At 40.4% G+C, this 12626-nt stretch overlaps 1 protein-coding gene across 20 annotated transcripts in view; it reads right to left on the bottom strand.

Annotated features, from left to right (window-relative positions):
• The window catches only part of mycbp2 (MYC binding protein 2), a 65906-nt gene that overhangs the window by 14034 nt on the left and 39246 nt on the right, over positions 1–12626 (bottom strand). For 5 of the 20 annotated variants that reach the window (XM_044217575.1, XM_044217577.1, XM_044217580.1 and 2 more), the window contains 7 exons: positions 11714–11854; positions 10331–10408; positions 8090–8314; positions 6899–7031; positions 6690–6815; positions 2327–2506; positions 652–756 (listed from right to left, as the gene is read on the bottom strand). In XM_044217575.1, the coding sequence (XP_044073510.1) occupies positions 652–756; positions 2327–2506; positions 6690–6815; positions 6899–7031; positions 8090–8314; positions 10331–10408; positions 11714–11854 (988 nt within the window). The remainder of the gene's footprint in view (positions 1–651; positions 757–2326; positions 2507–6689; positions 6816–6898; positions 7032–8089; positions 8315–10330; positions 10409–11713; positions 11855–12626) is intronic. The other 15 variants (XM_044217590.1, XM_044217593.1, XM_044217581.1 and 12 more) reach the window with 14 other exon arrangements.

Here is a 12626-nt window from a genome sequence, read left to right as displayed (position 1 = left end):
CAATGTAGTGTTGAAAATATAAGGTAACATGAAATGAAAGGCAAAAAGACAGACAATTCAAGTCCCAAAGGTGAAAGATGTTATACCTTGTAAAGCAAATGACAACAGTGAATGGTATATTTTCTTAAAAACAAACTTTGATGACTTTTACTTTACTAGCTGGGTGTTTCTCCCACCCACATCTTTGACTGTATATTACTATACCAGACAAACTCTGAGATGGATGAAGATAGCTAGTGGACCATGGAAGAGCTGATGAAAGATGGATTCCAGCCCAGTCCTGGGACTTCTCCTACTAATACTGGATCTAGCCTTAGTGTTAACTTAGGAGTGGAAACTTTTAATAGCCATTAGCCTTGGAGTCAACAGCATTTAAGGTCCACATATTTTTAAACGGAACTTTAAAATAAAAACTCCTATGTGTTTATTATGCAACTTTGTTTTTTTCCTCTTTATTATAATATTGTTCTTAGCCATGTCCTACTTTAGGGCCACAGTTTTTAAGGTTGGCACTAACACAAGATGCCCAAAATGTTTTTCACAAGCTAACACACAAAACTCTTTGTTCATCACAGAACAGACAGTTTTTTCTTGAGTTCCTACCCACCCTCTGTTCGGTCTGAGGGAGGCATGCATGCTGTGATTACCCACCCTTTTGCCTTAGAGCAAGAGATGAGAGAGCAGTACCATGCCCAGCCACGGACACACTGCTTTTGTGCACACGCTCGCGAGAAGCAAGGCTGCGTGATGAACCATCTACAGCAGAAAACAAACAAGGCATGGAATGCAAGGGGGCCACCACAGAGAGAAAGAAAGAAAGCACAAAGAGGCAATGGGGTCAAGTCAAGAAGGTGAAACAAAGAGTCAAAAGGACAACACATTAAAGTGATGGGAAGATCAACAGATAGGTAGAGAAACTGATAAGACACAAACAGAGAAATATTTATATAAAGGAGGAGAAGAAAAATTACAGAGCCCTGGAGGTGTCATGGGGGAAAAAAACTAATTTGTCTACACTATTTAATAAGTTTTGCTCTAAATTTAATATCATATATATTTTGCCTCCTCCCCTCACGTAGAAAGCAGCAAACACCTTTGGCGTGTCGTGTTCAGTCAACTGGAAGTTTGAAGAAGACAACAAAGAAAACAACAACAGCGCTCTAGAACCAAGTACAGAACATCCTCAATAGAATCCAAGTTTTTACGGCAAAACAATACGTTACCTTGTAAAATAAGTTTAAGGGATCTCAAAGATAACACAACATTGTTTTTAGTAGCAAATTCCGAAGTATAACCACATATCTCAGTCCAAGATCAAAATAAAACCATATTAAATCCAAGTGATCCATAGTGAGTGTGAATGGTACATGAACGACAAGACTGATGGCATGAAGGTGATAAGTTAAAAAGTGAAGCTGAATTGGGAGCGCAAATTATTTATTTATGCACACAAATTTGTTTTGTTTTCCTCCGAGACACCTCCCGGGCTCCGTATGAAATAGACAACCAGGTAAAAAAAAAAAAAAAAGATTACAAGTAGAGAGAAAGTAGCAATACATAAGAAAAGACCGACATGGAGAAAGAGAGCTTTACAGGCTGAAAAAGTTACAAACAGATAAACAGATATTTTGGATCCTGTTCTAAGATCATCTTTTAAATTGTGGTATTTTGTATTTGATTTGTGATGTGAAAGCACAAACTATTAGTATGTGTTATATGTAATATTGTTACTTAATGACCAGGCTGAAATTTCTAGGAGATTATTGTAGACTAAAAACAAACAACTATTTAGACTACTGTTGTTCACATCTGCAATGAAGCCCTGGGCTGGTTGAGGTAGAACATAAAACAAGTTGTTAATAAGGGATGAAAAATGCAGATCTGAAGTTAAAGCAGAAATGAAGATGATGAGGAAAAGAAGAAAAAGCTGACTTAACAAGAGCAAGCAGAAAAATAAGCAACTCAGGCTATTACTTCAGTGCATGGCAAAAATATACCTTTTAACAAGATGTTTAGTCTAGTATTTTGTTTGAAATCTTGTTTTCAAAAACAAGTGAAAATGCCTGTCAATGCTATTTTTGAAGGCAGTGTCACCTGATTTGTTTTTTAGAAACAAGATTTAAACACTGAATAATAGACATGTTGGCTTGTTAAGGATATTTCTCCACTGTAGAACATAACTGCACTGTTATGTGTCACTCTGCCCTCCCCAGAAAATACAAAAAAAATAGAATGAATAGAGAACAAATCAGGAAAATACAAAGCTGGGAGGAATAGGATCAACACCTGTGCAAGCAAGCGCTGTCAGAAAGCAGGACAGACTTACTCAGAAGCTGTGGTTGTGGCTGAGACAGTTGGGAGGGGGATTGTCCAAACACAAATGGGCTGTGGACAGGGGAGGAGGAGGAGGGAGGTTGGGCGGCTTGCTCAAATACGGAGGAGGAGGGAGCTGCTGAGAGGAAGGGCCCAGACTGAATGGAATTCAGTATGGCACTCAACCGGTCACCTGTAAACATGAAGACAGAGGATGGGGAAAAACTACAGCTTATGCTATGGTTTGAGGTTTCCAAAGGGGGTGAGGATCATTCAGAGTTTATTTTCTATCAGCCATTCAGTCATCTCCCACAACGCAACAGATGTGCGAAATGGGAGGAGCTACTTTGCGCTTCCAGGGTCCAAGAAGTATAAGTCCTATTCGCTTTCCGGATTAGACATTTCTAGAAGATTGGCAGAAGGAGCACTTTCAAGGCTTGAATGGGCATCAAAAAGGTGAGCAACTGGGTCAGGAATCACTTGGTCCTACTGTATGATTAAAAAGTCGAAAGGGTCAAGCCGATGAGGAACATAAGGAGAGAAGTGAACTTCAACTCCCAAGAAACATTTGGTAAGAAACATCGAATCATCAAGCTTAGAATTCTGTAAAAAATTCAAGCAAAAGACTACAATTTGTGAAAAAAACTGTCAATACATTATGCTGTTAAAATAAGATTACTTTTAGATTCTGTGTCAATGTTAGATAAATCCAGCAGCTATTGTATAGTGGTGGTTTGTTTGCTACAGCTCTGATTTGCACCTCTGACTGGCTTCCTCCCCAGAGCAATGTCAGCTGACATGTACTATTTGCAGTCAATCATCATACTGAACTGACAGGAAAAAACAAGAGTTTACAGAAACTCTGTTGAAATAATTTAGTCTGATGGCCTTAAAGTCCAACTGAAATCACATTTAGTCATCCCTTTCTGTAGTAAAAATGTATGCAAGTAATGTGTTTTAATGTGTTGTTAATAGATTTTTATTATTAAAAAGGAAAAAGGTATTTGGGGAAATATCAGAAATGCTCCTTTTCATCTCAGCCAGCTGGAGGGGCGATGTCTGTGTTTGATTGACAGCAGCTGGCAGGCTGCCAGAGTGCCGGTGTTACACCGCAATGAACGAGAGACGAAGTAAACAACCTTGCTCTGTAGCTACATGTCATGGGCAGACAGCGTGTTGTTAGTAGTATGGAAGAGTAAGGACCACGCCAGCGTCTAACTGGACCGAAGTGACATTTGCAGGTACGTTTACATGATGTTTAATGTGCTGCAGCTGAGCAGCTAATCAGCTATCTAGCCTGTAAACTGACATTAGCAGTGCACTTTTTCCCAGTGAATGTTTGTTTGGTCGCTCGTTCAACAAGCTATTGTGCAGGACAAGACGTGTGTTCATGTTTGTAAGCTAATGTGGTTGTGTACCAGGCTGCTGTCTGGATCCATGTGATCGTCTGCTCTGCCTATGATAGAATGCTGACGATACTGCTTTATGCAAGATTTGATTGGCTGTATCTACGTAGACGAATACCGGAACAAACGGTATTCCATCGAATTAAGGCAAAACTAGGGGCGCACTTATGAAACCAAAAAATATAAAACATAAATTTGGTTTCTGTTTTTTTTTTCTCCACAAAGGAGAATACTGGACAAGTGATTTATATGATATGTACGCTGTAGCAGACAAAAAAAAATCTATTTAAATTCAGTTGGACTTTAACATAAACTTATACTATTGTTACATTATTCAGGAAACTCTTGTGTTTCTATGTTGCAGAGCATTGATGATATTTATACCAGAAAACTTTCAAACAGGGTTCTCCAGAAGCAGCAGCTCCTCCCATTTCGCAACTCTAATTGTGGAAAGGATGTATTGAGGGAGGGACAGAAAGGGGTCCATATTAATTTTAAAAAAAAAAGCTGTTGTGTACTATATAGAAGTTCCAAAAACATGTGCTGGGAGAAATTGGACCTTTCTCCATATACTGTATATTGAGCTGACACTGCATCGGTCATCATTCAAAAGTCTCCCACTCTCTTGACACAACTGATTGGTTGTCAACCAGATAAAAAACCCAGTCATTATGTCATTTTGGAGCACAGACTCTAGAACATTTTAACATAGAGTCTGCAATGTAGGCTTCTGAAGAAACATTCTGAAGTCTGGAGTTTACATCCGTTGCCATTTCATCAATTGTTGGAGCCAGAAATGGGAGGCTGCTGAGGTGAAGCAGAGGTGGTGAAATCAACCACCATGGCTGAATATTGAAGTCTGAGAGACCTGTCAATGAGGTTGCTCTCCAATTTGCTCGAAGAGCTTTGCCACAGGCTGACACATCAAGCTGACCAGTCTGAAGGTGATCCATTTATAATGCTGCCTCACAGCATAATGGATCCATCACACAGGTGGCTAGTGATTCAAACCTTCCATTCGATGGTTCAGCAGGGGCTATCACCTTGACCTAGAGTTGCAAAGGCCTGCAGCCTCCTAAGGGCTTGCACAAACATTCAACATGCTTGTGGTAGTTCGCTGTTTAGAGGGGTTCCTATTCAGGATTCATGTGCTGGCCCACAAACATTTATGAGCTTTCAAAATTAAATGTCACAGCACTATTTTTGACTTATTCTGTATTGAGTGCGGGATCTACACTCAAAAGACAGCTCATCTCTGAAATGGTATAAAGTGGAGCTTATTCCATTTACCCCTTTGCCATTTCATGCATTCTGGGGCAGATTGGTCAAAAAAGTCAAGGGTAAATGCAACCAAGAAGCATTTGAGACAGCTTGCTATCCGATTGCTCAAACCACCTCTGGAGGCGATGTTGAAAAGAACAAATGTTGAAAAGGTATAAATGCATCCATCTCTCCATGTTACAAAAATAGTCTTTGCTTCTCCCAAGTGTAGCTACATCAAGGAGCGGTCTGTGCAAGTAACCACTTATAGGGGCTTGCATGTGTTAATGCCGGCCAAAGTGACACTGAAATTTCATCTTACTACTTGTCATATTAAAGCAACAGAAACATTTGCAGTCATACAGAAGGCTTAATAGCATGTTAGCATTCTGTGTAGCAAACAGATTCAGGTGCATTTCCATCACCCTCTGGACTGGAGTAAGGCCTGCACAGATTTGCATTTAGCGCAGTAAAAGACAGTTAGAGGCAATCAGATTTGTGATCTGCGTAAAAAAGACACATATATGTGGCTAAGCGTAAAATTGCATCTGGCTTTTATTCTGACACTTGAAATGACACGTGAAATTGGAGCCTTTATTCTACAGTAACCGTAAGTACTGTTATACAAAGAGAGATAACTTTGTATTATCTGAATAACCATGGTTCTCTGATCAGCATGGCTAAGTGTCTCAACAGGTCAGCCTCCTTTTTCAAGCAGTGAGGAAGAGGTAAGCCGTTTGAAAGACAATTGACACAGCGTCAGCATGATAATCAGGCAGAAAGATACACAGACAGATTTGGGGCCAGCCAATCTTTGATAGTGTAGTAGAATTGATGAGTTCATTCAGGTGATGTTGTCAGTATCCAACCATATTTTTAAGAAAACAATGATTATGTAAATGATCAAATGTTTTCTAAGACTAAATTAAGGCAACAAAGGGTAAAGGGTGAAATCAAAGACATGTGTTCAGGGCCAATTTTCGGTGATGGGCTAGCCCACAGTACCCAACTAAATGGACCCCAAAGTAGTCCAAATGAATGGAAGCACATTGACTGGCCCATGCACACAGACATAGCCATATGCCTGACATTCCAGAAATGTTAGGCATGAAATAACAACAGTAGACACAATAAAAAGCAAGCATAAATAAAAAGAGATGACAGATCAGTGACTGATGGCATCTGTGATTTTAAAGAGACTGACTGACCCATACTGGATCACATATACCAAGTGGATGCATTTCTATAAATTGTGGAGGACAAGTGATTTTTAATTCCCTCTTGTTTTCAAAGAAAGAAATTGGACTTCCTATTGTGATATAACTGCAAAACCAAAGACGAAAGAAAATGTGTTGCCCAAAAAGTGTTCTAACTAGCCTCATCACATGGACCCATTTCTACAACTAAAATGGGGTACTATATCAAACAACTTAGGAGAAAAGTCTTAGTCCAAAGCAAGGTGAGAAGTGAGATAGAGTGTATCTTAAAATAAAGCAGGGAATAATTAAGACAAGAGTGCAGAGTGAAGTTAGAGGTGAGGTATATGTCAGTAATGGTAAAACATCACTCAAAATCTTTGACTAAAGCCTGAGGACTCAAAATTTTAAACAGAAATGAACAGCAGTGGATGTTGAAAGCAAACTGATATGCAGATTAAGGATATGTTATTGAAATTTCGTCTCTTAAAACTCCACTCCAAGTTAACCTCACCTTTGTTGTTGGAGATGCCATAGTCAAAGCCCTGCGCTCCATTTGAAGCTGTGGCTCTGTTGAAGGCCTGCACAGAGAAAGGGCTGGGTGGTGGGGTCTGGGCCCCGTGCTCAAGCAGTGCTTGTTCTATAAGAGCATATTATATTATGTTATCTTACAATTTATCACATTTTGAGGTTCAAAAATGTTCCCCATTGAGTGTGGCTTACCATCATCGTGGCGAAGGTACTGATTTCCACCGCGGTCTCTGGCCAATGACCAGGCCTCTCCTTCATCACTCTCACAGAACTCCACTACACTGTTCTTATCCAGCTGTACCCAGGTCCCCTCTGAGTTGACCACCTGATACACAAACAACACTCTTTATCCATACTCACACACACGAACACTTGTCACATACACACACAGCACATTCGCACACTCTGTCAAACCTCATCTATAAAATAAACAGTCAGCCATTTTCCATATCAACCCCAGTCCAACCATGTTATTAATGCACAGACAAAACCATGACACAAACTCTACTACAGTAGATCACTAACATGCAAATATTCAATTCATCTGATTGACACATACAAAATCCACAGCAGTAGATCACATGAATTTGATTTTGTGTATCAGCAGACACTGCGGGACAAAACTGATGTAGCTAAAATAAAAAAAACTTACTCTAAAAAAGGGGTAGCTTATTGAAAGGTAAATGCATGAGGTTGTTTTTTCTCAATTCCCTGAAATATTATCATTTTGGAAAAACAGACATAGACGAAAGTATTAGTATGTGCAGGCTGCACCTCTCAGTTCCAGACAGGGCATTCCAGTACAGACTCAGAGAGGAAACTATTGAACAGCATGACACACCACAGCCGCCAATGACAGGTCATATCCAAAAGAGGGGAGGCTCCACTCATCACCAGGCCAAAGACAATTTAGAAAGTGCAAAGTACCAAGTTATTAACAGGATTGTTAAAAGTGCAAGAAAGATACAGTCAAGGCACAGAAAGGCTCCAGCATTTTGTGATCAGACATCCACTGAGAAATCTCAAGGCAGCTGAATATGACACCCTGAAACTGCAAAGGATTTATAGACAAACTGAAATTAGTAAGTCAGGAAGCACGCGAAAATGTTGCAGCCACAGGAGTTGGTAAGACCTCAACGAGTGGAAAGATATAGAACACACACCCACACCCAGAAGCACCTGATGTATTCCCCTTAGAAAGAGAGATTACATCCTTTACATTCAAAATCAATTCAGTTTAGGAAAAAGAGGGAACTCTAATTTCTGATAATTAAGGCCAAAATCTAGTAACATTAGCTATATTACATTACGTGATCTAAACAGACTGATTTATTCAACTCTAGCCACAAAAAACACATTGCATTATTTGGGGTGAGTGCGTACCTCGCCTATGGCCTTGACCTTGTTGCCAAGTACTAACATTCCAATGGGGATACCCCTAAGGTTTGGGCAGCTTCTGATGTTGTGACCAGAGGGGCCGGTCTTCACTACCTTATAAAGCCCCGGGCCGCCGCCCTGCCCTGCCCTGTTCTGCGCCCGAATGGGGGCCTCATGGGAAGGGCAGCTGCTCACCTCCTTTACGTTCTCCTCCGATTGGCCCCTGACCTCCTGCAAGAGGTAAGAGCATGGATTAGAGCAAAAGTACAGTAATACAACAACAGGCTGCAAAAATGAAAAAGACCAGGACAAGGTTCAGACTACTAAGTCCTGAAATATTATGGTGAAGACCAACTGTTAGCAGTGTAACAGGGAGTTATTGTAAAAGAGTATGTATGCTTTGACAACCTACTGAAAATACAAAAATTTGATGAAATTACCCTTATCTTCATATTAAAGCTAGAGTGCGGGACTTTTACATATAAATGAACGTCCGTTACATTTCAGCCCTTGCCAAACAAGTTCACACAATGCTGATTAAGCCTATCACTGCCAGGTAAATCTTACTGTATTTAGCAGAATAAGGAGTTTTTAAATCTAATATCTGTGGCAACATTCCCACACTGGCGCACTGGTAACGACGTGTTTTAAGCCAACGAGCAATTATTGGTTTGGTTTTGGTTTGATTTGGTTTGGTTTGCCAGAGTGGAACCCAGAGTCATGTGGAGAACTCCGCGATCCGCCATTGCAGTAAAAAGAAAAACGTCCATTGAAGAGAATGTTTATGTTTGAGAATTGTTTGTTTGTTTATTATGGTTGTATAGTTTGTGTTAATATGCTTTGGCAATGTTGTATTGTATGCAGTCACGCCAATAAAGCCACGTGAATTGATACTGAACGGAGATGACGCAGCTCTCTCTATACATGGCTCTGGAGCAACCATAGCGACGAAGTAGGCAACAGCTACTACTAGGAGTGAAACCTAGGAAGTGTCTAAAAGTGTCAGATGTTGCCTAAAAAAAAAAAACTCGGTGTTCAGAGGAAGGATTACAGTCAAAAAAAGAAAGCGATCGACAGTGAGGACAAACACGCATAACCATTGGTGTAGCTTTAGCTTTTCCTCATCAGAGTGCTGAGAGAAGGGCATGAGGGCAGACATAGATGTTGCCTTACTGCTCTTGGACAGGTTAGTAAAATATTTGGAGTAGGCTATTTAGCTATTACATTTACTTTACCTAAATAATGGATTATTGTCTTGGAACTGTGGTAATTTCTCTGAATTTTTGTGTTTGCGTAATTACTCTGACTGCCAGAAGAGGGAGACAAACGTTCCGCACTCCAGCTTTAAGATTAGGCCTTTCTCAAAGCTGGACCCTGGTTCATTTCTCATATCGAGCAGTTATAAATCAAAAGCATCTGGGCATGTGCTGTGTTGTCTTCAAAGCCTTAAAGCAATAGACAGTTTGAGAATCATTTGCTTTCTTGCCGAGATTGATACCACTCTCATATCTGTATATTAAATATGAAGCATTTCCCAAAATGTCAAACTATTCCTTGAAACTACTTTTAGAGGCTGTGTCATGCTCAGATGTATTTGACAATACAGTATCACATGACATGGATAAATGATGGATAACTTCCATCCTCAACAGCAGTAAGTGATATTCCAAAACTGCATTTCTCCCCAGATATTAAAAATGCATGTACTGTACATACACTTAAAAAGTTTCAATATAATTGAAGATCCAAGTACTCGCAGCAGATACATTCCATTCAACATTGTAGTGATGCAGTTAAATGATCAATAGACAATGGACCTACCCAAATTAAGTACAATGTTCACTTATTTTAATACAGTCTAAAGGGTGGCATGCTATGGCACACAAGGATACAGGACTATATATGGCAAGCCTTTCAAACAAGACCTCATGCAACAGACTGGACGTTAATATCTTCAACCCCATGCAACATACAAGCTTGAACAGTAATTACTTAAAAATAAAATCCCAAATCTAATCACTGCAGGAGTCTATGGGACAGTAGCCACTGACATACTGTATCGTCACTGTGTGGTCAAAATAAAACAAAACAGACAACCATGCAACTGTGGTTCGACCTCTTATGCCTTATTGTAACACTGTAAGAAGACTACAAAGTCACAAGGGGTTCAAGAGGACAAGTTGAATAACAGATAGATGATAAGCTATGGGGCAGTCAAGCTATATATCCCTCTTTCATACAACTCACCTGTGGCGGGAATATAGTTAAGGGAGTCCACGACAAAAAGCCGATATCCCTGACTCCTTGGCTAGCGTTAAAAACATTCTGAGCAACAGATCGTGAGACAGTCAAGAAACAGTAGACGACTCAAGAGAGGAAAGAAAACAGGATGGGGGAAGACGTTTATGTATTTTTTTGGAAGAAAAAAATTTTTTTTGGCTTGGCTCCCGGAATTTCCAGCATCAGCGGTTATTTGAGAAGGTGAAGAAGAGAGGACAGTATCTGACTGGTGTCAGATAGTTAGTGAAATCATGGAGCACTGATAAAAAGGGCCATGAGGAACTGCAAAGGCAAAGCCTGTCAAATGTTTGAACACTTTACAACAAGTGTAGGATCAAATGCATAAAAAAAATTTTAACAAAAAAAACTGTTGCAGGGGCAGAAAAAGAATTGAAAGTTCACTCCAAAACACCACAGGGTCATTATTTCCAAATCCATGACCAAATAAAACACATATAAAGAAGAAACTTCCAAAAAAATTCCCCACTTGGATGATGTAGTGTGTCATGCTGTTCAGACCTTACATGGAAGCCTCCTAGCACCTAAAGCAACCCAATGCAAAGGTGGAATTGTAGAGCAGTAGAGGTACAATTTCCCACTGAAGCTTTTTGTGGACCAGTGATTGCTTCATGACAGAAAACCACCTGGATATTTACATTTCATTTTTCAGACACTTTCCCTGTTACTGCAATATTCATGTCTTAAATTATACCTAGTCACATTCTTTATTTGATTCTGTTGTATATTATGGCGGTTTTTGTGGCATGGAGCAAAATATGAGAGAAACCCTTACCATCACATGCTGTGGTGTGCAAGTGTGAGTGAGAGGCAATGAGGAAAAGAAGACTGAACAGTGCAGACTAACCAACTTCACCACAGGATGAAATTGCTCCTTTACTACCTTTTTCCTTGTCTCTCAATTCCTGCATTGGGGTTCGTGTCAATGCACTAAAACATATACTACCTAGGCATGTGAGTATTTACAACTGTTGCGTCCAACTAAACACATGATGGTCACGTTATGGTAAACTTTTTGCTTTCATACATGAGTCAATGCATGCACGCTCCCAGCTGCTGTTCCTTTGCACAGTGTGTTAGTGAAAGTTTCATAGTGTTGCTCAAATAGATGTTTCATGCAAGAGAACACCCCAACAGTTATACTCTGATGAAGTTCTCAATTTACCATGCTTTGAGTACATTTGGGGAGTGGGTGCCAAACACTAGAGTCCTTGAAAAACCATTATTGTTAAACAACAAAGATGATCTCTGAGCTTTTCCCCAAATGAACAGCGCAGGAGTCTCGGTCACTATTAAACTGACAGACTGCTCAGCAGGCCTTCTTCTACTTACGTCGGCTGGGACCAGTAGGCTCCTGCCCAGGTGCTGGTTAAAAGAGAGGCACCAGGCTTCAGTGTACCCATTCATGCTGGTAACATACTTCTTTACTGTTTCATCATTGAGCCTGAGCCACACACCATCATCATTGTGGATCTAAAGGAAAACAAGCAACAGAGCAGAGCAGAGCCATGCCGTCCTGTTACTATGGAAACAGGATGGGCAGCACCCTCACACACACAACACTTCTGAGGCTGCAAGAAAGTCTCAAGTCAAATTAGAGGACAGTAAATTGAGGCTACAGCAGGGTGCAGGTAGGACATATAGGAAATGTCACTAGTGTCTAGTTACCAAAGGGTGGGAGTGCAGATATTGTGCAGGACTGGCAATTATACTAAATATGTGTTGCATTACAGTACAATCATTAAAAAGGTGGGGTATGCGATTCTAGAGAAATCTAATACTATGACAAATACCATGATATAGAGCAGCACAGCAGGTAATGTAACTACTGTTAGCTAGGTTGTGGGTTAGCAAACTGTCCCTACAGTTGCTGCTGCGAAGCTAACAGCCAGAGAGGACGAGATGGTTTCCCAGAGCCAGCACACCAGCTCCAGACAGCGATACTCACAACTCTCCTGCTACTATAGCTAACATCACAACAGCAGCATATCTTCGCAAACTAGAAAGTAAGCTGAATGTCCATGGGCACGTAATTTAACGTTACCTGACACACAAATCATGGCTGGAATAGTGTTGTGTGGCTCTGTCAGAGCCACTTTGTCCCATTATGTCCCATTTACAGAGCCAGGGCTGTGTACAAACACCGGATCTATTTTCAGCGCGCACACAGAACGGACAGCTAGCGGACCGCAAGGAGAGATCTGACAAAGACGTGTATTGAATTAGAATCGCATACCCCACCTTT

The sequence above is a fragment of the Siniperca chuatsi genome, linkage group LG12 (assembly GCF_020085105.1).
Source record: "Siniperca chuatsi isolate FFG_IHB_CAS linkage group LG12, ASM2008510v1, whole genome shotgun sequence".
Lineage (NCBI taxonomy): Eukaryota > Metazoa > Chordata > Actinopteri > Centrarchiformes > Sinipercidae > Siniperca > Siniperca chuatsi.
The sequence above is the reverse complement of the archived record's forward strand: the minus strand, read 5'-3'. Positions and strand labels throughout refer to the sequence as shown.